Source organism: Procambarus clarkii, chromosome 40, assembly GCF_040958095.1.
Source record: "Procambarus clarkii isolate CNS0578487 chromosome 40, FALCON_Pclarkii_2.0, whole genome shotgun sequence".
Taxonomy (NCBI): domain Eukaryota; kingdom Metazoa; phylum Arthropoda; class Malacostraca; order Decapoda; family Cambaridae; genus Procambarus; species Procambarus clarkii.
Window position 1 is genome coordinate 18,143,478 of NC_091189.1, and position 23,536 is coordinate 18,167,013.

The 23,536-nt window shown below is 38.0% G+C and overlaps 1 protein-coding gene across 3 annotated transcripts in view; it reads left to right on the forward strand.

The window, feature by feature from the left end:
• SMC3 (structural maintenance of chromosomes 3) overlaps positions 1-23,536 on the forward strand; it is a 58,534-nt gene that overhangs the window by 1,548 nt on the left and 33,450 nt on the right. For all 3 annotated transcript variants that reach the window (XM_045741951.2, XM_069338787.1, XM_045741950.2), the window contains exons 2-10: positions 1,077-1,152; positions 1,469-1,507; positions 5,177-5,316; positions 5,810-5,962; positions 6,093-6,210; positions 6,736-6,917; positions 7,513-7,638; positions 8,577-8,818; positions 12,070-12,177. In XM_045741951.2, coding sequence (XP_045597907.1) covers positions 1,077-1,152; positions 1,469-1,507; positions 5,177-5,316; positions 5,810-5,962; positions 6,093-6,210; positions 6,736-6,917; positions 7,513-7,638; positions 8,577-8,818; positions 12,070-12,177 — 1,184 coding nt within the window. The remainder of the gene's footprint in view (positions 1-1,076; positions 1,153-1,468; positions 1,508-5,176; positions 5,317-5,809; positions 5,963-6,092; positions 6,211-6,735; positions 6,918-7,512; positions 7,639-8,576; positions 8,819-12,069; positions 12,178-23,536) is intronic.

Here is a 23,536-nt window from a genome sequence, read left to right on the forward strand (position 1 = left end):
TAGAATGTGAACAATATTAGGGTATGATTAGTAACTCTTAATTAATATGGCTGCAGTGATGCTTTTAATGGTTTTCGTAGATGGATGCAACATTTCAAGAAACAGTTGGGGGCCTTGGGAAATTATTTAAAATTGAATTCCATGGTTTTTATTTTACGTTGGGAAGGTTTTCGTTCACTCAGGTTTGGCTCTACAGTATTATCTTTTGAAAATGTGTTGTTAGGTTGGTTATATGAGAAGTAAGCTAGATGTCGTTAAACTTCTTTACAGACACGCTCACTTGCTAGTTGTTTGTCATAATGTAGGGTGGAATGAAAATTTTGCTAAGTGAAATTATCCCACAGGGCATGGGAAATGCATCATGGAGGCATCTCCAGTTGCAACGAATCCCTTCAACGAATTGGGGTGGGTCCCATATGGTTCATTGAATCAAGGTTGTACTGTGCATATGTAATTACCTAAGTGTAGTTACAGGATGAGAGTTATGCTTGTAGTGTCCCGTCTTCCCAGCACTCATATAAGGCTTTGACACTACTGACAGTTTTGGCCACCACTACTTACCCACCTAACTTGTTCCAACTGTCATCCATCTACTCATTCTCCTATTCATCCATCCATCTATCCATCACTATCAATTCATCTATCCATCCACATATCCATCTGTGCATCCTTCTGTCTATTAATGTATCCATCTAGCTTGCTATCCAGCTATCTGTCTATTCAGCTATCCATCTATCCATCTAGCTTTCTATCTAGCTATCTGTCTATCCATCTAGCTTTTTATCCAGTTATCCATCTATTCATCTAGCTTTCCATCCAGCAATCTGTCTTTCCATCTATCTTTCTATCCAGTTATGTCTATCCATCTGTCTTTCTATCCAGTTATCTGTATTCATCTATCCATCCATTTATCAAGCCATCTATCGATCTTCCTACTCACCTTTTTATGAATATGTCCATCCATCTGTATCCAGCTATCCATTTGCACATTCTCATGGAAAACCATGTGATGTCTTATTATAATGATTGTTTATTTTTTCTAAAATTTTTAGTAATTGCTTTGTTATTTTTTTCAGATTATTATCCAAGGATTTAAGAGTTACAGAGAGCAGACTGTCATAGACCCTTTTGACCCTCGGCACAATGTAGTCGGTATGTATTCAGACGACGAGTCACAATAACGTGGCTTAAGATAAGAAGACTAAACCACAAACCAGAAAATGAGTGGATGACAGTTTAGGTCTGTCTTGGACCATTATCATCATTGTATATAATGACAATCGACTTGATAATGGTTACGGATGGACTGGAACATCATTTCATTTTCTGGTGTGTCTTTAGTCTTTGGTATGTATTGTTACATCTACTATACTTTGGGATATATAGTAATGAGATATGGCAACAGTAGTGTGAATTTTATATAATGCTCCTTTATATGTATAGTATTGACTTGTTATGTATATTACAGTTGGTCGAAATGGCTCTGGCAAGAGTAACTTCTTCTATGGTAAGTCAGCTATAAGTATCCTCCTCAGCAGGAATACTTTATTATTTTGTCATGCATATATTTTCTGTCTCTTGACAGGTTTTTGTTCAGCATTTCATTGTATTGACACTTGTAGCACTTGAAGTTAAAATCTAGCAGTGTAACCTTATTGCAGTTTTCTTCTATTCTTCTTGTCCTTCCACTCCACACACTCCACATGGAATACAGTATTTTAAGAGCCTTGTTAAAAAATCTTGAAACTATTAACATTCATGGTTAAAGGTGAACAGGCATTCATGGTGCCTGTTGTTATTGAGCAGCATAGCCTAATGATAATGTTTCTGTATTAGGTATTCCTGGTACAGATGGATCTCTTAACACTTTCGCGCTCTCGGCGAAGGTCAGGGAAACAACCGTATGTGCGCGCGGCGTTTTTATCGCTTAAGCGTAAAAACAAAAATGTGTATACTCTTTTTACTCTTCTGACCTTAGTTCTCATGCTACGTATTTCATTTTGGTACCAACGTGTTCGCAATAAAATTCTCTAGAAGAACATCAGTAAAAAAAGTCACGAAAGCTATAGGGATACCAGCACCAAATAAATAACTACGAAGATGACTCGCTGTGAGCGCCCAACAGCAACAAAATGTTTTTACTCTTGGGATTGTTATCACCTCCACACTTGTCCTACAGTGTTAATTTTGGTATCAATGGACTCGCAATGAAATTCCCAACACGGTGATATGAATATAAGTGTAGAATAATGATTGCGGCCCGCCCGCAAGAGTGTGGGAAGTGGTGAAATTGTTACCCGGTGTCGGTGACGGGACGACGCATGGCGCTTTGAAAGTTTATACTTATTTCATTCTCATGACATTATTATTCTATGTACGTCATTCATTTTTGGGTCAATGTGTTCGCAATAGAATGTTCTATGAGCCCGTAGGTAAAAAAGATCAACAAAGCGTAAGATAGAATAGCGCCAAATATAAAACAACGCTGGAACATATCAGTGAGTCAAACACACACGAAATGTTTTTACTTTTGTTATGTTTGTGAACCTTTCATGAACTTATTGTACCATGCAGCCTATTGGTGAGAAAGAGAGCCTCATGGCGTGCAGTTTGAAACAAACCCAAAGTAAATCGGATAAAAATTTAATTTTATACAAATATTTTAAAAGAGGACATAAGTTTATGTCCACTATGCGGGAGCGGGTAGGCGAAACAGGACTCCGGGGTGCGTCCTCATCCCGCGAAAGTGTTAACATTGTTGAGAATGAGCCAATGAATGAGCCTTACGCTTTGTTGAATGAAATAAGTATAAACTTTCAAAGCGCCGTGCGTCGTCCCGTCACCGACACCGGGTAACAATTTCACCACTTCCCACACTCTTGCAGGCGAGCCGCAATCATTATTCTACGCTTATATTCATATCACCGTGTTGGGAATTTCATTGCGAGTCCATCTATCACATGACTTGATATTGGTCCAGGATGAACCGAGGTGTCGTCGCTTCTCAATCTTCTGAGTTGTGGTTTGGTCATCATTATGTGCGACATAAGTGTGTCAGTTGAGAAATCTATATAACAAAATATGTGGAACATTGGGATGCTCAAATATATTCATATCACCAATTTGTGCTCTGTATTATATTCTTAGAACAGTAAAACTTACCACTTTTGCTGTTGTTACAGTGTTACACATTTTATATACAGTACTGTATACCCATTAAGCAGTTCTGATTGGTGTAACCTGCAACGAGTATCAGAGTTCATCCTAGCCCTTCATCCTAATGACAGTTCATCCTAATGACAGGTTGGATAACAAGAACTTTTCACACTAGAGATGCTATACCGACGATGATACTTTTCAAAACGCTTGTGCTCTCTAGAGTGGAGTACTGCTGCACAATGACAGCCCCTTTCAAAGCTGGAGAAATTGCTGACCTAGAGAGCGTGCAGAGATCCTTTACTGCTAGAATCCACTCAGTAAAACATCTAAATTACTGGGACCGACTAAAGAGCCTAAATCTGTACTCCCTTGAGCGCAGGCGGGAGAGATACATAATAATTTACACGTGGAAAATAATTGAGGGGCTGGTCCCAAACCTGCACACAGGTTTGGGACCAGGATGTGCAGAATACCCCCGTTGAAAAGCAGAGGTGCAACAGGTACTCTGAGAGAGAACTCTATCAAAATCAGAGGCCCGAGACAGTTCAACACGCTTCCACTACACATAAGGGGCATAACTGGCAAACCCCTCACAGTGTTCAAGAGAGAACTGAATAAGCACCTCCAAAGGATACCTGATCAACCAGGCTGTGACTCATACGTCAGGCTGCGAGCAGCCGCGTCTAACAGCCTGGCTGATCAGTCCAGCAACCAGGAGGCCTGCTCGACGACCGGGCCGCGGGGACACTAGGCCCCGGAAGCACCTCAAGGTAGCAAGGTAGCCCTGTGTATTTTGCATGAATTTGTAACTGCACATATTGAATATATTACTGTATGGTCACTTTTATCGCTCTTATGGTAACTTTATCAATATTGAGGCCTTCACACCCAGGAGGGGTGCCCACGAATTTTTCCAAGATGGCATCTGTTTACTTGAGGCCTCAGGAAGCTGATTAAGCCCCATGTACCTGCATGAGTTTTAAATCTTAAGTGTTACTTTAAAACATCTCGGTCCACATCGCGCAGTTTACACATAATTAGCATTTTGCTGATTATGAACATCTCTAGTTATGTTGCGCAGATTAACACTTCCGTTCGGCAGTGACGCATTCTGCATCCATAAATAAATTTATGGATGTCCGGTGGGGATGCATGTCGCGTCTAAAATTAAAATATTTGTTAAAATTAAATTTTTTAACCGATCATTATGGGATGGATTTTAAAATGTGCATAACGACGTACAGTAACACAAAAATTGATCTTATCAAACTGAAAAAGAGTATACACATTTGTGTGCGGGGGTAGGGGGGTAGGGTTTTGGACCTTATATGCATATACCCTTGTAGGGAATTGTATTGCAAACAAATTGATACCAAAATGAATGACGTAGCATGAAAATTGAAGTGAGAAAACTGAAGAGTATACACATTTTATTGCTGTTTCACGCTCACAGGTAACGCTCGCCCGATTTTTGGGTTTGGTGCGGGTGGTACACCGGGCTTTTGGACCTTGTTTGCGAACACTTCGATACCAAAATGAACAACGTAACACGAAAAATGATGTTTTCAAACTGAAGAGAGTATACACATTTGTGTGTGGGTGTTGCTGGTGTGCCAATGGGTGCTCGCTCACGGGTAACGCTTGGCCGACTTTCGACTTTGCTGCAGGGTGGGGGGGGGGCGCCAAGGTTTTTAATCTTATATGCATATACCCCCTGTAGGGAATTCTATTGCGAACAAATTGATACCAATATGAATGACGTACAACGAAAATTGAGGTGAGGAAACTGAAGAGAGTACACATTTCAGTGTGGCCGCGCGTTCACGCGAAATGCTCGGCACACGGGGTAGGCTGGGGTGCGTACGCCAAGAACACGAAAGTGTTAATTGATGGGTAAATTTTAGTTGTGAAACCTTCATTACCTTTGCTGGCTTCACCCCAGATGAACCAAAATAACATGTGACATCATCCGTCACCTGTGGGTTATTGTGTTTATAAGTATATTTTTCTCTTTTAGCCATCCAGTTTGTACTAAGTGATGAATTCAATCACCTTCGAGCCGAGCAGCGGCAGGCCCTCCTCCATGAGGGTACTGGTCCCAGAGTTATTTCTGCTTTTGTGGAGATCATCTTTGACAATGCTGATGGCAGGATACCAGTAAGTATTTGATTTAGTTGTTACACTATTGGAATTTCAAATAGCAATTTTGTTTCTAATTTAATATCGGTTTATAATAAATTTTCGTTATCAGCAAGTTCATTGTAAATAAGCAGCTGGCATAACGAATTTCGTTTTAGTTTAGATCTTGTGCCGTTAAGCTTTTCTTAAGTGCTGTGAATTATATATAAATTTGAACATCAAGGTGCTGTTGGGTGATCTACATGGGTATGTGCACAAAATATACAGTACTGCAGTTAAAATGAAAAAATTAGTAGCTTGCATAAATTTGTAAGAAATAATTCAGAAGTGAAATTTTTTTATAGACATGGTTTCCTGGTATAAAATATCAAATATCCATCATATGATAAATTTAAATTAATACTTTGTTTTGGAAAATTTGTCCTTATTTTGTGGACTGAAATATGATGGCTGATGATATCCCTCTTAAATGGCTCTAATCAAAACTTACTCAGTTTGTGTTATTTTTCAGATTGATAAGAATGAGGTGTGCTTGCGTCGTGTTATTGGTGCCAAGAAAGATCAGTACTTTCTTAACAGAAAAGCAGTTACCAAGCTTGATGTGATGAATCTTCTAGAATCTGCAGGGTTCTCACGATCAAACCCATATTACATTGTCAAACAGGTAGTTGAATTGCAATTGAATCATAAGATTTATTAGTTAATCACAGGCATGTATTGCACAGGATATTATTGTATTATCAAAAGTTGCAGTAAAGCCTTAAAATGGCATTAATGCTGCTCATGTTTTTCAGGGTAAGATTAACCAGATGGCAACAGCTCCTGACTCCCAAAGATTAAAGTTACTAAGAGAAGTTGCTGGAACCCGCGTGTATGACGAAAGAAGAGAAGAGTCTAAGGTTATTCTTAAAGGTAAATTGTGCACTAATTATTTTGCAGCTGCTCCATCATTGATTCACTCATTTACAATTTTGTTTAAATATTTGAAATGAGTGCTCTATGCAGGCCAGCCTCCTAAAATTATAGTATTTATAGTAACTATTTAGTCGAAGGTACCAATATGTAGTGATGAACTTCCAACAGTTGATGTTTTGTATTATTTTATTTAGTCAATTTGGAAACTTTTTTTTTTTTTAACATTATAGAACGTAAATATGGAACCTAACCTAACTTTATTTTTGTCAGACTAAAATTAAAAGTACTAAACTGAAGTTTTTGGTGGTCCATCACTACATGTTGGTACTGTTGACTAAATAGGTACTGTAAGTATTATCATTTCAGGAAGATGGGTTGACCCTATCTTTACATAAAACTTGGTTTATTTCATTATATCTGAGAGAAGTGTGTTTGATATTGTTTGTATGTAGTGATGAGTTTTCTATGAAAGAAGGCATTTGATGAATGCTTTGGATTTCACTTGCTTGTCTTCACCCACAGAAACACAAAGTAAGCGGGAAAAAATTGAAGAATTCCTTCGGACAATTGAGGACAGATTGCAGACATTAGAAGAAGAAAAAGAAGAGCTGAAAGAGTACCAGAAGTATGACAAGATGCGTAGGGCACTGGAATACACAATTCATGACAGAGAGCTCAAAGAGACTAGAAAGAAGTTGACAGATGTGAGTAAAACACACACACAGTGTGTATTTTCTTTTAATGTGAGAGTAGTGGGAAAATGGAGTGAACTAAAGGGGCATATTGTGGAAGCAAACTCTATTCATAGTTTTAAAACTAGATATGATAGGAAAGTAAGACAGGAGTCATTGCTTGAAACAACCGGTGGCTAAATAGGCTGGATACAAGAACCAGTGCTTGAACCTGCAGGCACAAATAAGTGAGTAACAATTCATAAGATGTGTGGAAGGAGTGGGCTTTTAAATATTTGTTTATTTTGTTGTTTAATCTAGATAAATGTATTAATTAATCTTTTTGATGAATTGATGAAGATCAGCTTATAAATCATAATGTTTACTGTGATGAGTTTGAGTTTTTGTGTACTTGATTAGTTGAATACTTTATAGTTGTTGAAATTTCTAAGGAAAATAGAGTACTACAGTACATAGAATCACTCTTTTTAAACAAGCCGAGCCTGCAGATGGAACATACAGAGTGACAAACTATGTTGTTTAATTTTGCACAGTAGATCTGTGTTTACTCTTCTCCTGTTATATAAAACACATTTCTTTATCTGTATCAAATGTGTTCTTAATACAGATGGAAAATCAGCGAAAAAACTCGGGTGCTGAGCAAGAGCAGTTTAGACAGCAGCTGCAAAAATCTCAAGAATCCATTAAGACACTGTCAAAGGATATGAAGGATGTGAAGTCCAAGCTGTCACAGGTTAGTTTTTGTTTTAAAATTTTTAATATAAAATGGCATTGTTTATACTTAATTGTGACCACTAGTATTACTTTGGTTTTTGGTGTAAGAGATGCACTATAATGTTAGATGCATCCCAAATTTACATTTTTTTTCATACTTTTCATAATACTGTACATGTACGGTATTAAAATTAATTTTAAAATTGTTGTTATAGTTCACAGAAAATACATTTACAGTTTTATACAATTTTCAATTTCATTCTTAACATTGTGCCAAAATATTGCCGTTTGACAATTATTTTCTGCTCAGATGTAAATAATCCTCCATATTTAAGTTACACCATTAGCTGGTCACTAACCCCTTCTCAAGCAAAATCCTGATGGGCTTCATTAATTACTGACTGCCACTCCCAAGCCACTTGCCACAAAAACTAGTACTGTACTTGCCACATTTGCTGCATCTTCCTGCAACCAAAGGATGGGGACTTTGCACACTGCCACTTCTCATTTTGCACTTATTAGTCAATATGAATGGGATGTGACTAGAATTTAAAAAGGGACAACACAGTGGCAAGGATGGTGGAGTAGTGCTTGTCTGGTAAACACTTCACTTACCATAGAGTGTCTTTGGCTGATAAAAGTTGTACAGTATTACTTTTGACCATAATGGGCTTTTGGATTAATGCCATTGCTCTGTATTCTATATAGTTTATAATACATTTGTTGTACTCGGTGGACTTCTAGTCACCACAGTTCACTGTAGATAATCTAGTTGTACTTCTTCCATCTGTAATACAAAACAGGCCTATTGAATGTAAGGAATCTTTTTTTTCTTATACAAAGGCAAATATGGCAGGTACATACTTACTTGTATGTGTTGTATGTAATAGATATTATAGTTCAAGTTGTTTTCTCATGTATTACAGAATTTTGAGTTTTGTCTTTAATCTCTTACAGGTAAAAGAAGAAAGAGACACATACAATATGGAGCAACAACAACTTCTGAAAGAGAAGACAAAATTGGAATTCACAATAAAAGACTTGACAGATGAAGTTCAAGGAGACAACAAATCAAAGGAAAGGGCAGAGAAAGAATTGCAAAAGCTTCGAAGTACTATTTCCCAGAAAGAGGCAGAATTGGAGGCCATTAGACCACAGTATGAAGAAATGAAAGGTCGGGAGGATGAGGCACAGCACGAGTAAGTTTTACAAATATAGTACAGTAATATATTAATTTAATGCACTCTGCCAGCTATGATGCCAATTGTTCCTTGTCAAGGAACTAGAGGGAGAAAGAAAGCTTTCTTTTACCCTCTCATCTTACTGTCTTCATTCTCTTGTAATCTCATTTTTATTTTCATTCTATCACTTAATTTTTTTCCCACAGATGGGTATAGAAATACATGACCTTTGTCTTTCTCTTTCTGCATAAGTCACTTAAAAGCAGTCTCATTTAAATACTCATTCTTTGATTATATACTAGAAAGTATACTTGTACAAATATCAAACTCCTCTTGCCATCAACCCCACTTTTCTCAATTTACTGCATTTTGCATTTACTTCTATGTTATCACAGCTCTCTTCTTAACACTTTCGCGCTATCTGGACGCGCCGGCGCGTCCCGTTTCGTCTAACGCTAACGCATAGTGGACATAAAGTTGAGTCCTCTTTTAAAATATTTGTATAAAATTCAATTTTTATCCGATTTACTTTGGGTTTGTTTCAAACTGCGCGCTATGAGGCTCTCTTTCTCACCACTAGGCTGCATGGTACAATAAGTTCATGAAAGGTGTGGATAACTTCGATCAAATGGTATTTTGTCCCAAACGGGTTGCAGGTGGGTGACTTTAGCCGTTTATACTGGTAATGCTTCCCCCATATCATGTATTATATGCATATGTCTGTTTAGGGAATTTTATTCCGATCAATATACAACCAAAAATAACTGTGTGCAACAAGTATAAACTTGACAAACATAACAAAAGTAAAAACATTTCGTGTGTGTTTGACGCTCACTGATATGTTCCAGCGTTGTTTTATATTTGGCGCTATTCTAACTTACGCTTTGTTGATATTTTTTACCTATGGGCACATAGAACATTCTATTGCGAACACATTGACACAAAAATGAATGACATACATAGAAAATTAATGTCATGAGAGTGAAATAAGTATAAACTTTCAAAGCGCCGAGCGTCGTCCCGTCACCGATACCGGGTAACAATTTCACCACTTCCCACACTCTTGCGGGCGGGCCGCATCATTATTCTACGCTTATATTCATATCACCGTGTTGGGAATTTCATTGCGAGTCCATTGATACCAAAATTAACGCTGTAGAATAAGTGTGGAGGTGATTACAATCCCAAGAGTAAAAACATTTTGTTGCTGATGGGCGCTCACGGCGAGTCATCTTCGTAGTTATTTATTTGGTGCTGGTATCCCTATACGTTTCGTGACTTTTTTTACTGATGTTCTTCTAGAGAATTTTATTGCGAACACGTTGGTACCAAAATGAAATACGTAGCATGAGAACTAAGGTCAGAAGAGTAAAAAGAGTATACACATTTTTGTTTTTACGCTTAAGCGATAAAAACGCTGCGCGCACATTCGGTTGGCTGAGTGACCTTTGCGGAGAGCGCGAAAGTGTTAATTGGTATAACCAAAGCACTTCTGCTAGCACTCGTCTTTTAAACTCCAATTAATGAAATATACAGTAACAAAAATTAAGTGGATCAAAATAATTGAGGAAAGAACTGAGTTAATGCCATGAATTTACAATAGAATGGGCTGCATGGCCGATATATAAGATTCCTTGACTATTATATTACATATTTTTTTTAAATAATGCATAAAGAATTAATTATACACATTATTGTTTGTAATGTTTATTGGAATGGGGAGAATAACTATGTAATTAATATATGCGATGATGAGGATACCATACAGTATATTATTTTGTATTTACAAGAAATGTCTTGTATGAAATTCTTTCCCAGCCACCAAAGGTTGGTATTGCTCATCCCTACATTGTTATGTGACCCATGGTAACTATGTGAGAGGATAGTACTGTGTGTGTTGATTAGTTGTAGTGCCACATGACTACTATTTTTCTCTCCCAATCTCTCATTACCTCATGATGGACTGTGCTGTGTATGAATATGTAAACGTATAAATTGTAAGCCTTTCCTCACACTGTACTCACTGTACTTTCTATGCACATTGTACTTGCTCCACTAGGGGAGAAAGAACAATATGAGAGTAACTTTGTCTATCACATCTTTCCAGTAAGGGTTATATTTGATTAAACCCTTACAGGTGAAATGTTATCTACAATTAAAGTACTGTCATATGGGTATTTGTTGACAATTGTCAGCACTTATGCTTTATTCAGCTCTATAATTGTTTAAAACTCCCTTTAGGCCTCAACATTGTGTTTCATCAAAGTTCCATTTCTCTTTTGTTTTTAAAACTTTCGCACTCTTGAAACGCCCCTGGCGTCCCCAATTTTTCTCTCGAGTCCTAGCCGGTAATACGAGCGGCGTCCTCAATTTAAAATATTTGTTTAAAATTTTAATTTTATCTGATCAATCTTAGAGTGATTTTAAAATAAGCGCCTTTAAATTGCACACAAGTTGATACCAAAATGAAAGATGTAACACGATACTTGATGTCAGACCTCTTGAAAGATTATAAATACGTTTTTGGTCAAAATTTTAAAATATTTGTTAAAATTCTATTTATTGTGCTATTATTATGGGACTAGTTTTAAAATGCACGCCTTTAGATTGCGATCAATTTGATACCAAAATGAAAGACGCAACACGAAAATTGATGTTATCAAACTGAACGAGTATACGCATTAGGCTGCGGTGTGCAAATTGGTGCTCATTCATGGGTAACTTTAGGCTTTGCTGCGGGGAGTCACGCCGGGCTTTTGGACATTATATGCATATACACCTACAGGGAATTTAATTGCGAACACAATGATACTAAACCGAACGACGTAGTACGAGAATTACTGTGAGAAAACTGAAACGAGTATACACATTATTTTACTGATTTTTGTGCTCTCACAGGTAACTTTTGCCGACTCTCCACGACTTTGCTACGGGGAGTCACGCCGAGCTCTTGGACATTATATGCATATACACCTGTAGGGAATTCTATTGCGAACACAATGATACCAAAATAAACGACATAGCACAAGAATTAAGGTGAGAAAACTGAAACGAGTATACTGTACGCATTTCGGTGTTGCCGCGCACTTGCCTGCACGCATGCTCGCATTGCCGGGGGCATGGCGTCAAAATTGCGGTGCGCACGCCCGGGGCGTGAAAGTGTTAAGGGGTTGACTTTTTTTTAATTGAATAAAGGACTCGTAACAACATATTAGTGCTTACCTGAATTATCAGTGATTTATTTCTCATGAACTTAATTTTTTCTATAGGTTGTCCATGAAAGATCAGAAACGGAAAGAGCTTTATGCCAAGCAGGGCCGAGGTAGTCAGTTCACATCTAAGGAGCAGCGTGACCAGTGGATCCAGAAGGAGTTAAGGTAATGTAATATTTTTGAATTAAAGAAAGATGACTATATGTACGATATATCAATGATTTACATTTTTGATTTCCTGTATTACTCATTTAATGAAATATGTAGTCATAAAAGACATCATGTCATTTAATAGAAAGAGAGAGAGAGAGAGAATCCATTATTTTAATGTTCCAAATAGGCAAAATTTCTGAATACAGTAATAAAATTGAAGATGACTGAGCATACTAGAATTCCTTTAATCATGGTCAGCATTTAAAATTTGCAGCACTAACCTAGTAGGTACAAGCTAAACTAACTCTTGTCATATTATTTATGCAATTTAACCCATATTAGGATAAAGTAGTTTCATGTCACTAGATTTATTCCATCTTTAGAGGGTTCAATATTTGCCTTACCATCAAAACAGGTCTACATCTGAACCAACTGATTTTGCCTGTTAGGATTGTTTTCCAAGTGTATATGTGTGTATTTATGTATTGTATACATAAATATAAGTACAATAGTATATATATATATATATACTGTATATTCACGTGTATTGTCATAGCAAATCATCTCTATAATTGTTCATAGGTATTTTAGCAGTGTTTCCTAGATGTACCCAGCATTCACAGCTAGTTGTAGTTCAATGCTTCAAATTATTTATCCCCTTGGATGTCTTTTATTAATCAGGGTCACTTGCTGAATGAGCATAATGGCAGATGTGGTACAACCTGCACATTTATTAAGTAAATGAATTGTGTGACATGTTGTTAACCATTTTGCCAAGTTACTCATTGTTGTTTGTCAATGTTAGTCAGATGTGCAGCATTTTTCCTGAGCTGGGTTACAGAAGCCTAGATGAAGCATTGCTAGACCAATCATACATTTTCATGTCCATGAACACATACAGTTCCAGTACATCACTGTGAGCATCTTGAGCATTCTTTATCCTTCCAGACTGTGCTGCTAAAGCTTTACTAACCCCTATCTTGTTCACTACATCTGAAAGCTGATTTGCTTCTTTCCACACATTCTTTGTACTTGTATTTTGCTACTGATTTTTATAACTTTTGCCAGATGCATAAACAAAAACTTTTGAATTTTGGTTAAGTGCATGTGCAGTATTATACTAAATTGCATTCATGGCATGCTGTATTGAACAAGATGAAGTCAATATCATAACCACTTCTTGCAATTGTGGTTTGGATGGTTTAACAGGCTGTAAGTGGTGCCACAGCTAAAGACATCTTTTTAACCTAGTATTTGTATGTATCTTAGTCCTGTGTAAATTAGTTTTTGTATTTTGCCCATCTTCTCGCTGGTGGTTTTATTAGAATTGTATCTCATTTCAGATAATTAGCACTTCACAGAACTTTAGTGTGGCATTGTGCTTTTAAATTCTATAGATATGCTTAATAAGGCTTTTTTTTTCCCCCAATTGCTGCCTTCTGTGTTTTTATCATTTGATTTTTGCACTGCACCAGATCCTAACAATGTAATGATTTAGCTCAAAAAGTGATGTTCACTAATTTTATATTGTTATGTATTAATATATTTCTCACATTTCTCAAAAATCAGCTGATAAACATTGATTCTTTTTCATCAGGGTTAACTTTAACCATTGATAGAATCAGTGTTTGTGGTTCAATCATCCTCTTGACTCTTGTACTCGAAACTAAAAGTGTCATCAGGAGAGGTTGATAATTTTCACAATACGTGTTCTGTAGGCAATTTGGTTGTCCTTAATGTACCAACTTGAAGGCTTTCCTTAGGGACATGTACATTACGCACATTAAATTATTGTATTATTAAGTTAAATTATATTGTGAGGCAAACATTTAGTATTACAGTATATTACACATTGCAGCTAGACTTGAAAATCATAATAGAGTAATGTACTATGAACGTTAATCCTTATGTTTAAAAAATATAAGCATGGCAATATACTGATGACAGTTTATGGAGTCTGCTCTCATTCACTGCGTCATAAAGGGATTCTTAAAATTTGTATATCATCGCTTTATGCACAGTTTGCTCTTCCTCAGTCAAAGTTTAATGGAAGCAAATTCCTACATGTGCAAAGGCGGTTTTACCTGTACAGGTATTGTATTTGCCCATTTACTATGCGTGAATTTGTGTGCAGGGTGTATGCAACCGAACTGTTTTGGTGCATGAGGCCAAAATACCAAGATCGGACATTGAAACATTTATTATGTTGTCTCTTGTGCACTTTGGGGCTCTATTATTGTAGCACTTTTCCTCCAAATGTTCTGTACAGTACTTCACTATTAATGTTTTTGTGGTTAGAAAGTGGCAGGAGTACTTCATAACAATAATTAGGTTGATGTTTTATTGAGAGTAGTAGATAAAAGGGGAGTTTTGGAGGTCTCTGGAATTCATCCTTATTTTCTCTGTAAGTTACAGTACATACTTTGATTTTTGTGAGAATTTCCTGGAATTGGTTATATCTATTTGTAGTTAAATGTAAATTAATACAAAATTTAATTAGAGTGAATTACAGAGACTAAATTAAATGGTATTGATGTGTTAAAATATAGGAGGTGTGTGTTTAAATGGTAGAAATTTACAATTGGGTGCTTTTGTATATACCGTTATTAGTTTGTTAACTAGTTTTATTTAAATATTGAACACAATCTTTATAGATACAGTGTAGTATAAAATCTTTTAACTTACAGCTGCAAAATACTGATTTTTTTTCATTGTATTGAAAGATTAAAAATATATTAAAAGTCATGTTATATTTCATATGGGAAACTAGATATTTCATAACTTTCAGTTCTATGATATTAGTAACTGAAATTACTCACTTATTTACTCTAGATACAAATCTTGAAGAAGAGCTCTTTCTATACATTAGGTATGCAGTTGTTAGTTAGACTTTGTCATCCTTTTTAATGTATGTCATGGGCATGCTTTAATATTTATGTATGAGAAGGGGTATCCTGGGGCAAAGTGATTAGCTCTTTCACTGTACTAGCACCAGGATCTGGGCTCAAGTGCTAGGCAGGGTGGAAGGATTCCACACTGTTCCACTACTCGGGTCACCCAGAAGTAATAAGAACTGGAAGTAAGATGATTGATAGATTATATTGAGAAAAATAATTTTGAGTAACCTAACTAGTTCCTGTACCTGGCTCGACCCCTAAATGACAACGTAAAAAAATTGGTATAAAGAAGTAATATGTACAGTTGTTAAGTGCTCATCTTCCTCAGGAATGATTTAATTTGTATATAATAGGATAAAAACCCACACTTACTTATCTGTAAATTTTATGTAAAGATTTACACTGTCTTTTGCACTTTCCTGAGTGCTTTGTTGAGACCTGAGCTTGTGGTTAGGATGAGACTTGCATCTCGATGACTAATCCACATACTTGTCATCCTAACCACATACGCAGACCGTCAGACCTTGACAAAGCACTAAGGAAAGTGAGAAAGACTTACCTACCTACTTTGTATCTATCTTGGGTCGCTTTTGGGGATCAACGGCCCTGTGGCATGGTCTCCGACCCGGCCTCCTGGTTGGTCGTTTGGTTAACCAGGCTGTTGGGCGCAGCTGCTCGTAGCCTGATGTATGAATCACAGCCTGGTTGATTCTTTGGACGAGTTTGTCAAGTTCTCTCTTGAACACTGTGAGGGGCTGGCCAGTTATGCTCCTTACATGTAGCGGGAGTGTGTTGAAAAGTTTTGGGCGTTTTGGCCCCTTGATGTTGATAGTTCTTCCTCAGCATACCTATTGCACCTCTGCTTTTCAATGGTTGGTGTAAATCTTTACATATAATTTATAAATACAAAAGTGTGGGTTTTTATCCTATGTTGTTAGGTCTGTAAGAAGACATTGCCATTACTTATTTGCATATAATGTTACAATTGTTAGTAAGCTTAAGGTTGAAATGTAAGCATTTATGTTTCTCCTGGGTTTTTCTCTCTCGGCTACTTCTTGCCAGGGGGAATAATGAAAACGTTTGTATCAATTACAGCATTAGTAATAAAAGTATTGTATGGTATTAAGTATTTTCAAATGTCAACTGGAGTATAGAAGTAAACAAAGCAAACACCAAGGGAGTAATCTCACTTTGTGCCTAGTAGTGGCATTTTGGCAAGCATGTGACTGCTCAGTAAGGTCTCTAGATAATGTATCTACTGAAAAGAATTAGTACATAGACTGGAAGGAACAATATATTAAGTTGCTCCTAGATGGAATCTTGGCGAGTCTGATAATTTTTATGTTGCTTGTCTTATGTATTTTAGCTTTCATATTGGCATCCTTACCAGTATTTAGGGCATTTTAAATATTCTGTGATGCAGATGGTGCTGAATAGTCTTCCTGACTTGGTGCCTTCTTTTGATAACCCTCTCATGGCTTCTTTAAGTTCAAGTTCAAGTATGTTTATTGAGACAAGAAAAAAAATCTCAAAGGGGTAGAGTAGCTTAGGCTATTTCTACCTCCCCTGAAGGGTTCTTGCTTGATATGGTAAGGGGGCTCTTGTGCACTGCCCTTGGACAGATGTGTTGGCTTTAGCTCCCATTTCTTGCCTGCTATGACTACTCACAAGCAATATTCATCCTATGGCTTGGCTGCCCAAATATTCTTTATCGTTCCTTCATATGGTCATTAAACCTGCCCAGGGGCTATGGTTCCTTTTGGGAGGGGGAAGATAAAGGAAAAAATGAGAGGTTTATTGAAGACCTACTAAATCAATTGGCTAGTCTGCCCCAGTCAGACATGCATCAAGTGAACAGTGGAGGGTTGGTATCTATATCTGTTTTATCTTAGGTTGGCTGCATGCTTGTACTTTCCCTTGTTGTGCCCCATAGTGGGTGGGAAATAGGGAAATGGAGTCAAATTAGTTTTTTATGCTCCCTTCTCAACTTACCACTCCTGTCTCTGACTAGTGTGGTGGGCAGCCAGGCTCTCAAGTTGTTTCAACCTGGATGATCGGTTCCTATCCCCCGAGAGGATCCTCTTAGCTCTGCAACTCTAGCTGTGTTGAGGCCTGATCCTGCTCTGTCCTCTGCTTCCCACTTCTGATTCTTTCCCTTCCACTGCAGTATCCTTGGCAGTAATATCTCTCACATCACCTGTAATGACTAGTTCATTGCCTTCTGCAACCCCTCACTCATTTGTGATGCTGGAATCTTTCGTTGTCATGACCCCCGTTGTAGTTTACATCAATTATCCCTTTACTTCATTCGGTCAGATCACTTTCAGTAACTGTGCTCTCTCACCCCTCAGTAATTCTTGCTGGCACAAAATGTGATGTAAAGGAAAACATTACATCCTAGCCTTTGCATTAAGTGCTGGAAATATGGTCAGGGTGCTTCGACTTATTGTAGCAAGGTGTTCCTTTGCACTTTTTGTGTTGAACTTGTACTAAATCCTTTTGTCTCCTCCTGCCCCGCCCCCCCACACACACAAATACTGCATCTACTATGGTGATGCCCAACCTGTCTTTTCTCCATCATGTATTAGTTATATGTTTGATCAGGCCATTCTCAACCTGAAACATAAGACCATGTATCCTTTGAGGCAAAATGCTAGGTTTGCTGCTGTAGCTTTTCCCCCGGCATGATTTATTGTCATGCAGCACACCAGGACACACTTTCCCACTCTTCTTCCAATCTCCAGTTCCGGAACTGTTTCCAGGTTCTAGATCCTGCCGTCTCCGCCAGCTCGCCTTCCTCTCCTGCTCCACCTCAGGTTGATGCTGTGAGTATTCCTCTTGGTTTCTCCTTCCTGTGTTCCTGTCCTTTTTCCCCAGCCTTTTCCTGTCTGTCCTGGCATGGTTTTGTCTAGTGTTTCGTGACCTCTTCCCTCTTCTGTGCCTGATGCGGGAACCCATCCCCTTCCTCCTCCTCCTCTGTCCTCCCCTCTCCTCTTGTCTTCTGACTATTCCCTGGACTCGTAACAGTTTGGGTTGATGTTTACCCCTATCTCGACCACCCTTGATTTTTCTCTCCTGAGATGGACATTGTACAATTCATTATGCAATGAAATATAAGCCTGATCTCTCTTTCTGAAGGATTAGATGGCTTTGTCCCTTGACCTGGCCATCTTCCCCGAGCTCATTCCTGTTTGTCTCCTCCCGCCTACTTCATTATGGATGTTGCTGATGTCTCCCTCACTTCAGAGCTCTGCTGTTTCTGTCCTTCATAAACCCCACTTGCCCAAGTGTACTATGCTGCCACTTTCTCCCTCAGCAGACCCTAATTGTCAACCTGTGCTCTCTACCTTGCTCCATTTGACCCATTCTGTTTTGCTAACTTTACTTATGCCTACTATTTCTCTGATCACATTCTTTAACAACTCTAGTGTTATTTCTGTCTTGATTTCGCATCTCGTTTATTTTTGTACTTCACCATATCTATTATTCAGTGGCATATACACAGTTTCTTATGCAAATTTTAATGAGTGGCACCTTTTAATTTACCAGTTTTTGCTGCTTTGTGTGTCTCCAAGAGTTCATACTTGGTGCTCGTCCTGGTCACTTCCACCGTCAAGTCTTTGTCATCCCTCCACTTTTTCCCTGTGCTATTAGCTCTACTGCTCTGTTAATATAGAATGATACCTTTTTTTCAACCATTGTTCAGTCGAACATCCTTCCACTGTTGCCTATTCTGATCTTCCTGTTGCTCACTCTCTCCTTTTTCAGCTTGGCTAACTAATTGCTGTCCTGTGCTCCATTCCACACAATGCCTCTTGTGGCATGTGGCAAGTGAAAGTGAATTCCTTGGTGGAATTAAAATTGTAATTATGCTGTTCACTGTAAACAGTACAGCCTGTATAAAACACTAGGGCTTGCAGATTTCAGTGATATTTTGTTTCAGAAGGTCATTGCAGTGGCTTTTAGGACCATCCTTCTAGCTGAACATGGAGATATTACATGTCCATTATTAATGTCAACACTCCACTCTTCCCCCATGTCTGAAAGAACTGTGTAATTTTGGGTAAATTTGCTCCTATCCTTCGTCTTAGTGGCTTCATTATTGTTGAGCCAATGTTGGTCACAAATGAGCTCGATTCCTACTTCTCAACCAATTCTCATGTCTCTTTCCTTAACCATAAGATGCATATTGAATTTTGCCCCCTGGGCTCTAACACTTGCCTTTAGCTTCTCTAAAGGCACTTCACTTAATCCTTTCTGAATTTCAGTTTGCTAATCCACATTGGCAGGCTTGGATGGCGTACACTTTGAGGTGCTCCTCCATCCTCCTTTGTGTATCTCGGTTTTTGATGCTTGTTTCTAACTGAATTAGGAAGTCTGCATCTGTCCCCCATAGCCCCAACCTCGAGGCGGTTAATCTTTCCTTTTAAGAATTTGGTACACAAGATACCTCCCCTACAGATTTTTGTCCCATTCCTGTGACAAGTTGCATTTGTGAGCTTTTTGAATGCATGGTTAACGTCGTATGTGGATTTTAGAACATTATTATTACCTTTCTCCCTCTCAATTTGGCTTTTGGAAGTGTTACAGTACAACAACTTTCTATAGGATTTAGAAGTTCATGTTCAAAGAGTACTGCCTCTACTGTACTACGAATGCCTTGGTAGTAACCATTCTTTTTGACCTAGAACAGGCTTATGACACTCCTGAGATAAAACATTTTAACCCGACTTCATTCTTTGGTCCTTTTATCACTTTCTGCCACTTTTTCCTTCAGAGCTTCCTCTACTCACATATTTAAGCTATGGTTCAGTATTACTTTTTCTACCCCTTTTTGAAAGTATAAGGGTGTAGTCTTTTATTATAATTCTTTTTCCTAGTTGCCCCAGAAGGTCTCTGCCAACTTTCTTCTTTATAGGGTCTTATCACTTTGTGAACAATCTTTCTATCTGCTGTCATGGTGACGATTTCTCCCTCGTGCAGCTATGACTCCAATTTTTCAATTGATAACATGTTATCTTGGACTACCAGTAATGGCTTCAAGTCCTCCACTGCTAAGACTTGTGCGATAATGTTTTCTAGGAAGTAAGTCATTTGCTGCCTGTCCTTATCACTGAGAATCTCCTTGTGTATTGGGATAAAGCTAAAATCTTTGGGTTAATCTTTGACACTTGCTTGTCTTGCCCCCCCCCCCCCCCCCCTATGTCACATCCATCGACTTGAATCCTCCCTCTGAGGCCTTTAACTTGTTTAAAGTATTGTTCCGTACTTCCTGAGGGGTTGATAGGTACATCTCATCTATATGCATGCAGCTATCTAAACTGCGTGTCCTATTTAATCTGGACTATGGCTGCCCAGCATTTTCCTCAGTTTTGCCTTCCACCCTTTGTCATCTTGATGCTTTGCATCATACAGGGTTTCTCCTTGGCTATGGTGCCTTTCAGTTATCACTGTCTAGAGCTCGTGTGTTATCACCAGTGTTTCATCAATATAGGATCATCACAATTGTATTGCCTTTTGGTACCTTGCAGGGTTCTTTCAACACCCTCCATTCCCATTTACAGTGTGCTTTGACTACCTTCTGGTGGGTCCTTATCCCTCTTCCTTCCATTCTTTAACTGAAAAGGTAGCCAGTTTACAGGATTCTCTTTCGGTGCATGTCTAATGTTTTTCCTTATGTCCTTGCTCCCATGGAGGGGAGTGAAATTTTGTGAAATTTTGCAAAGTCCTGATGCACATTGTGAAGGCTTGTACCTTTCCTACTGTTATAAAGTGCCTTTTCCTTGAATATTTTTCCTGCTGTTCACATGCACATGGATCTAGAAGTTTTATTCACAGATGGGTCAAAGTTTGATGATGTTGACTACTCTATTGTTTTATTCCTGATCAAACATGTGCTTCTTTGCTATGGAGGCTAGCATTTTCATGGTGGAGCTCCTATCTCCACAGAATTCCTTCATTTGTTATGCTCTCCACCAGCTGTTTTTGATGCACCAATGTTTTATTATTGCAGCCAACTCGCAGTGCCCTCGTGGCTTGAGTGGCATTTAACCCTCTCTCATCCTGTGATTGAAATTTGGTACAGGCAGTATATTGTCTTTAGCAAATTTTTGCCAGTTGAATTTTGCTGGGTACCCAGTCATGTTGGTGCTACCTCTAATAAACTTGTAGATTCCTTCTAGGGAGGCCATTCATGCCTGTCCTATTTTCCAGAGATTCCTTTATCAGAATTCTACCCAGTCATTCATAATGCAATCTGCACTTGTTGGCTAGATAGTTTGTTGGAAATTTCAGATAACAAAGTGTGTACTATTAAATATGGCCTTTTCCCCTGCCATCATAACAGGCAATTGGAACCATTTCTGGCTAGTGTGTGTACCTGCCACACAACATATGGATACCCGAAGGAACAATGCCCTGCTCCTTATTGTCCAAACCGCATTGTCCTGCTTATAGTTGTGCATCTCGTAGAATGGCCTGATTTTCAGGATGATTGTAGCCTTGCTTTCCTAATGACCCTTGGAAAAACTTGTCGCTTGATAAGATCTTGGTGAATCCAGTACCTTGGGCATAGCGCGTCTTGCGTTTTTCTGCTCTAGTATTGCCATACTGAGTAATAATAGAGCCTTTTGGATATCCCGCAACCCATACATTGCCAAATAGTTTTCCCGGCTTGGTGCCATCTACTGTATTTTATAATTAATGTATCATGACCCCATTTTCCTGTTTTTCACTTGTCGTGTTGAGGCGATACATAACCTGATAAAATAAGGGAGAATAATCAGATGGAATTACTGAGATTATATGAATGACCAGGCCATTATGAGCCTAAGCTAATGGCAAAATAAAGGAGTTTGTTAAGGAACAGAAAAGAAATGCTGAGGAATATATTGGAGCAGTTAGAAGCTCTAGTTTGTGGAGCAATTGTGCAGCAGGAAATAGACTATTGAGAAGGTTTTCAGAGCATGAAAGGGGAAATGCAAAGGAGAAAGGAGATACAATAAATTAAATAAATACAGAATTTAAAAGAAAAGATTATAGGTTACCATAGGGAGGTGGCAGAACTTTATTGATGCATTGACTATGTGAGATGTACAGAGAATTATTATAATTGTATATTTTTGACATTCAGATATACCATTTTATGATAAAAGTAGTGCTGTACCTTAGTGTTTTTTGTTTTTGCACACAGTTTATAATCGGTGCAATCTAATAAGTATAAATATAAATTTGCATATTTGGATAGACTTGATAATTTAAAACTGTGGACTATTGGTTAAGAATGTCCAATTTTGGGAACTAAAAAATGTAATATTTATACCTTTATAATAAAGCCCTACACATATTATGTACATACACATAGTCACATGTACTCTATGCTGGGGAGTGGTACTACTTACATATAACATTTTCCCTGGAATCAAACTAGAGAAGTTGCTGTTGTTAAAGTACAGTCTTGAGAATTCAACAAAGACTTTAGCATGTAATATTTAATTTTTGTACATAAAAGTTAAATAACAAAATGTTATTATATGGCAATGGTTAGATGTCAAATGTTTACCCAGAAGCTTCTGACAGTACATTTAGTTTAAGAGTTCTACAAACGAAGCCCATCCAGGACCACCCTGCCATTCCAGGATTATTGTAATGATAAGGTAAGTTTTATAACTTAATAAAAAGTGTCAGTAATTTGTGGTAGACAAAGTAGTTGATCCTTTTGCTTATTTGCATGGCTGCTTGCATGTGCTTTACTGCTGCTTCTGTCGGACTAAGAGCTCTAGGATGGACTTAGCGTTCCGTGTACTTGTCTTGCGGGCTTGTGCTTTGTCCATTCCCCAATTTTTCAGCCCTTTCAGCAACAGATAGGGAAAGCAATGGTAAAGTTACTTACTGTTAAACAAAAAACTAGATTATGATGTTGCATCCTGTTAGAACAAGATAAAAGCAACCTTTTGGGGGTCTTCATTATTTTTCACGTTACTTTCGCCTATTTAAAAGGTAGCGCTACTATTCTCTAAAAAAAAAAAAAAAAAAAAAAAAATCAGTGCCTTCCAGGATAGTCGGTGGATGTGGCAGAATGGTTTCTTAATCTTTATTGAGCCTAAACATTTGTGGTTCACTCTGGACATGTCACTATGAGGGAGTAGTGATAGCGATTTATCCAGATTTACTCCATTACCTAATTGATGGGTAGTGAGCCCTGGTCTGCTATTCCATCTCTGGGATTATTATGTGCTTTGTCTTCTGCTGCCGCCACAGGATGTGATGCTACAGCATATAACTTATCAAGGTGCTAGTTACCTGGGGCATCACCGATGGACACAGCACTTTATAATTCACGTGATGATTACTGACTGTGATGGAGTAGATTGTTTTTAAATTAGCTCCAAAATGAGGATTTCATATTTGGAAGAGTGAATTCCTGCCATATTGAAGACTACTCAGGCTCTCAACTATTGGTCGGTCACAGAAGC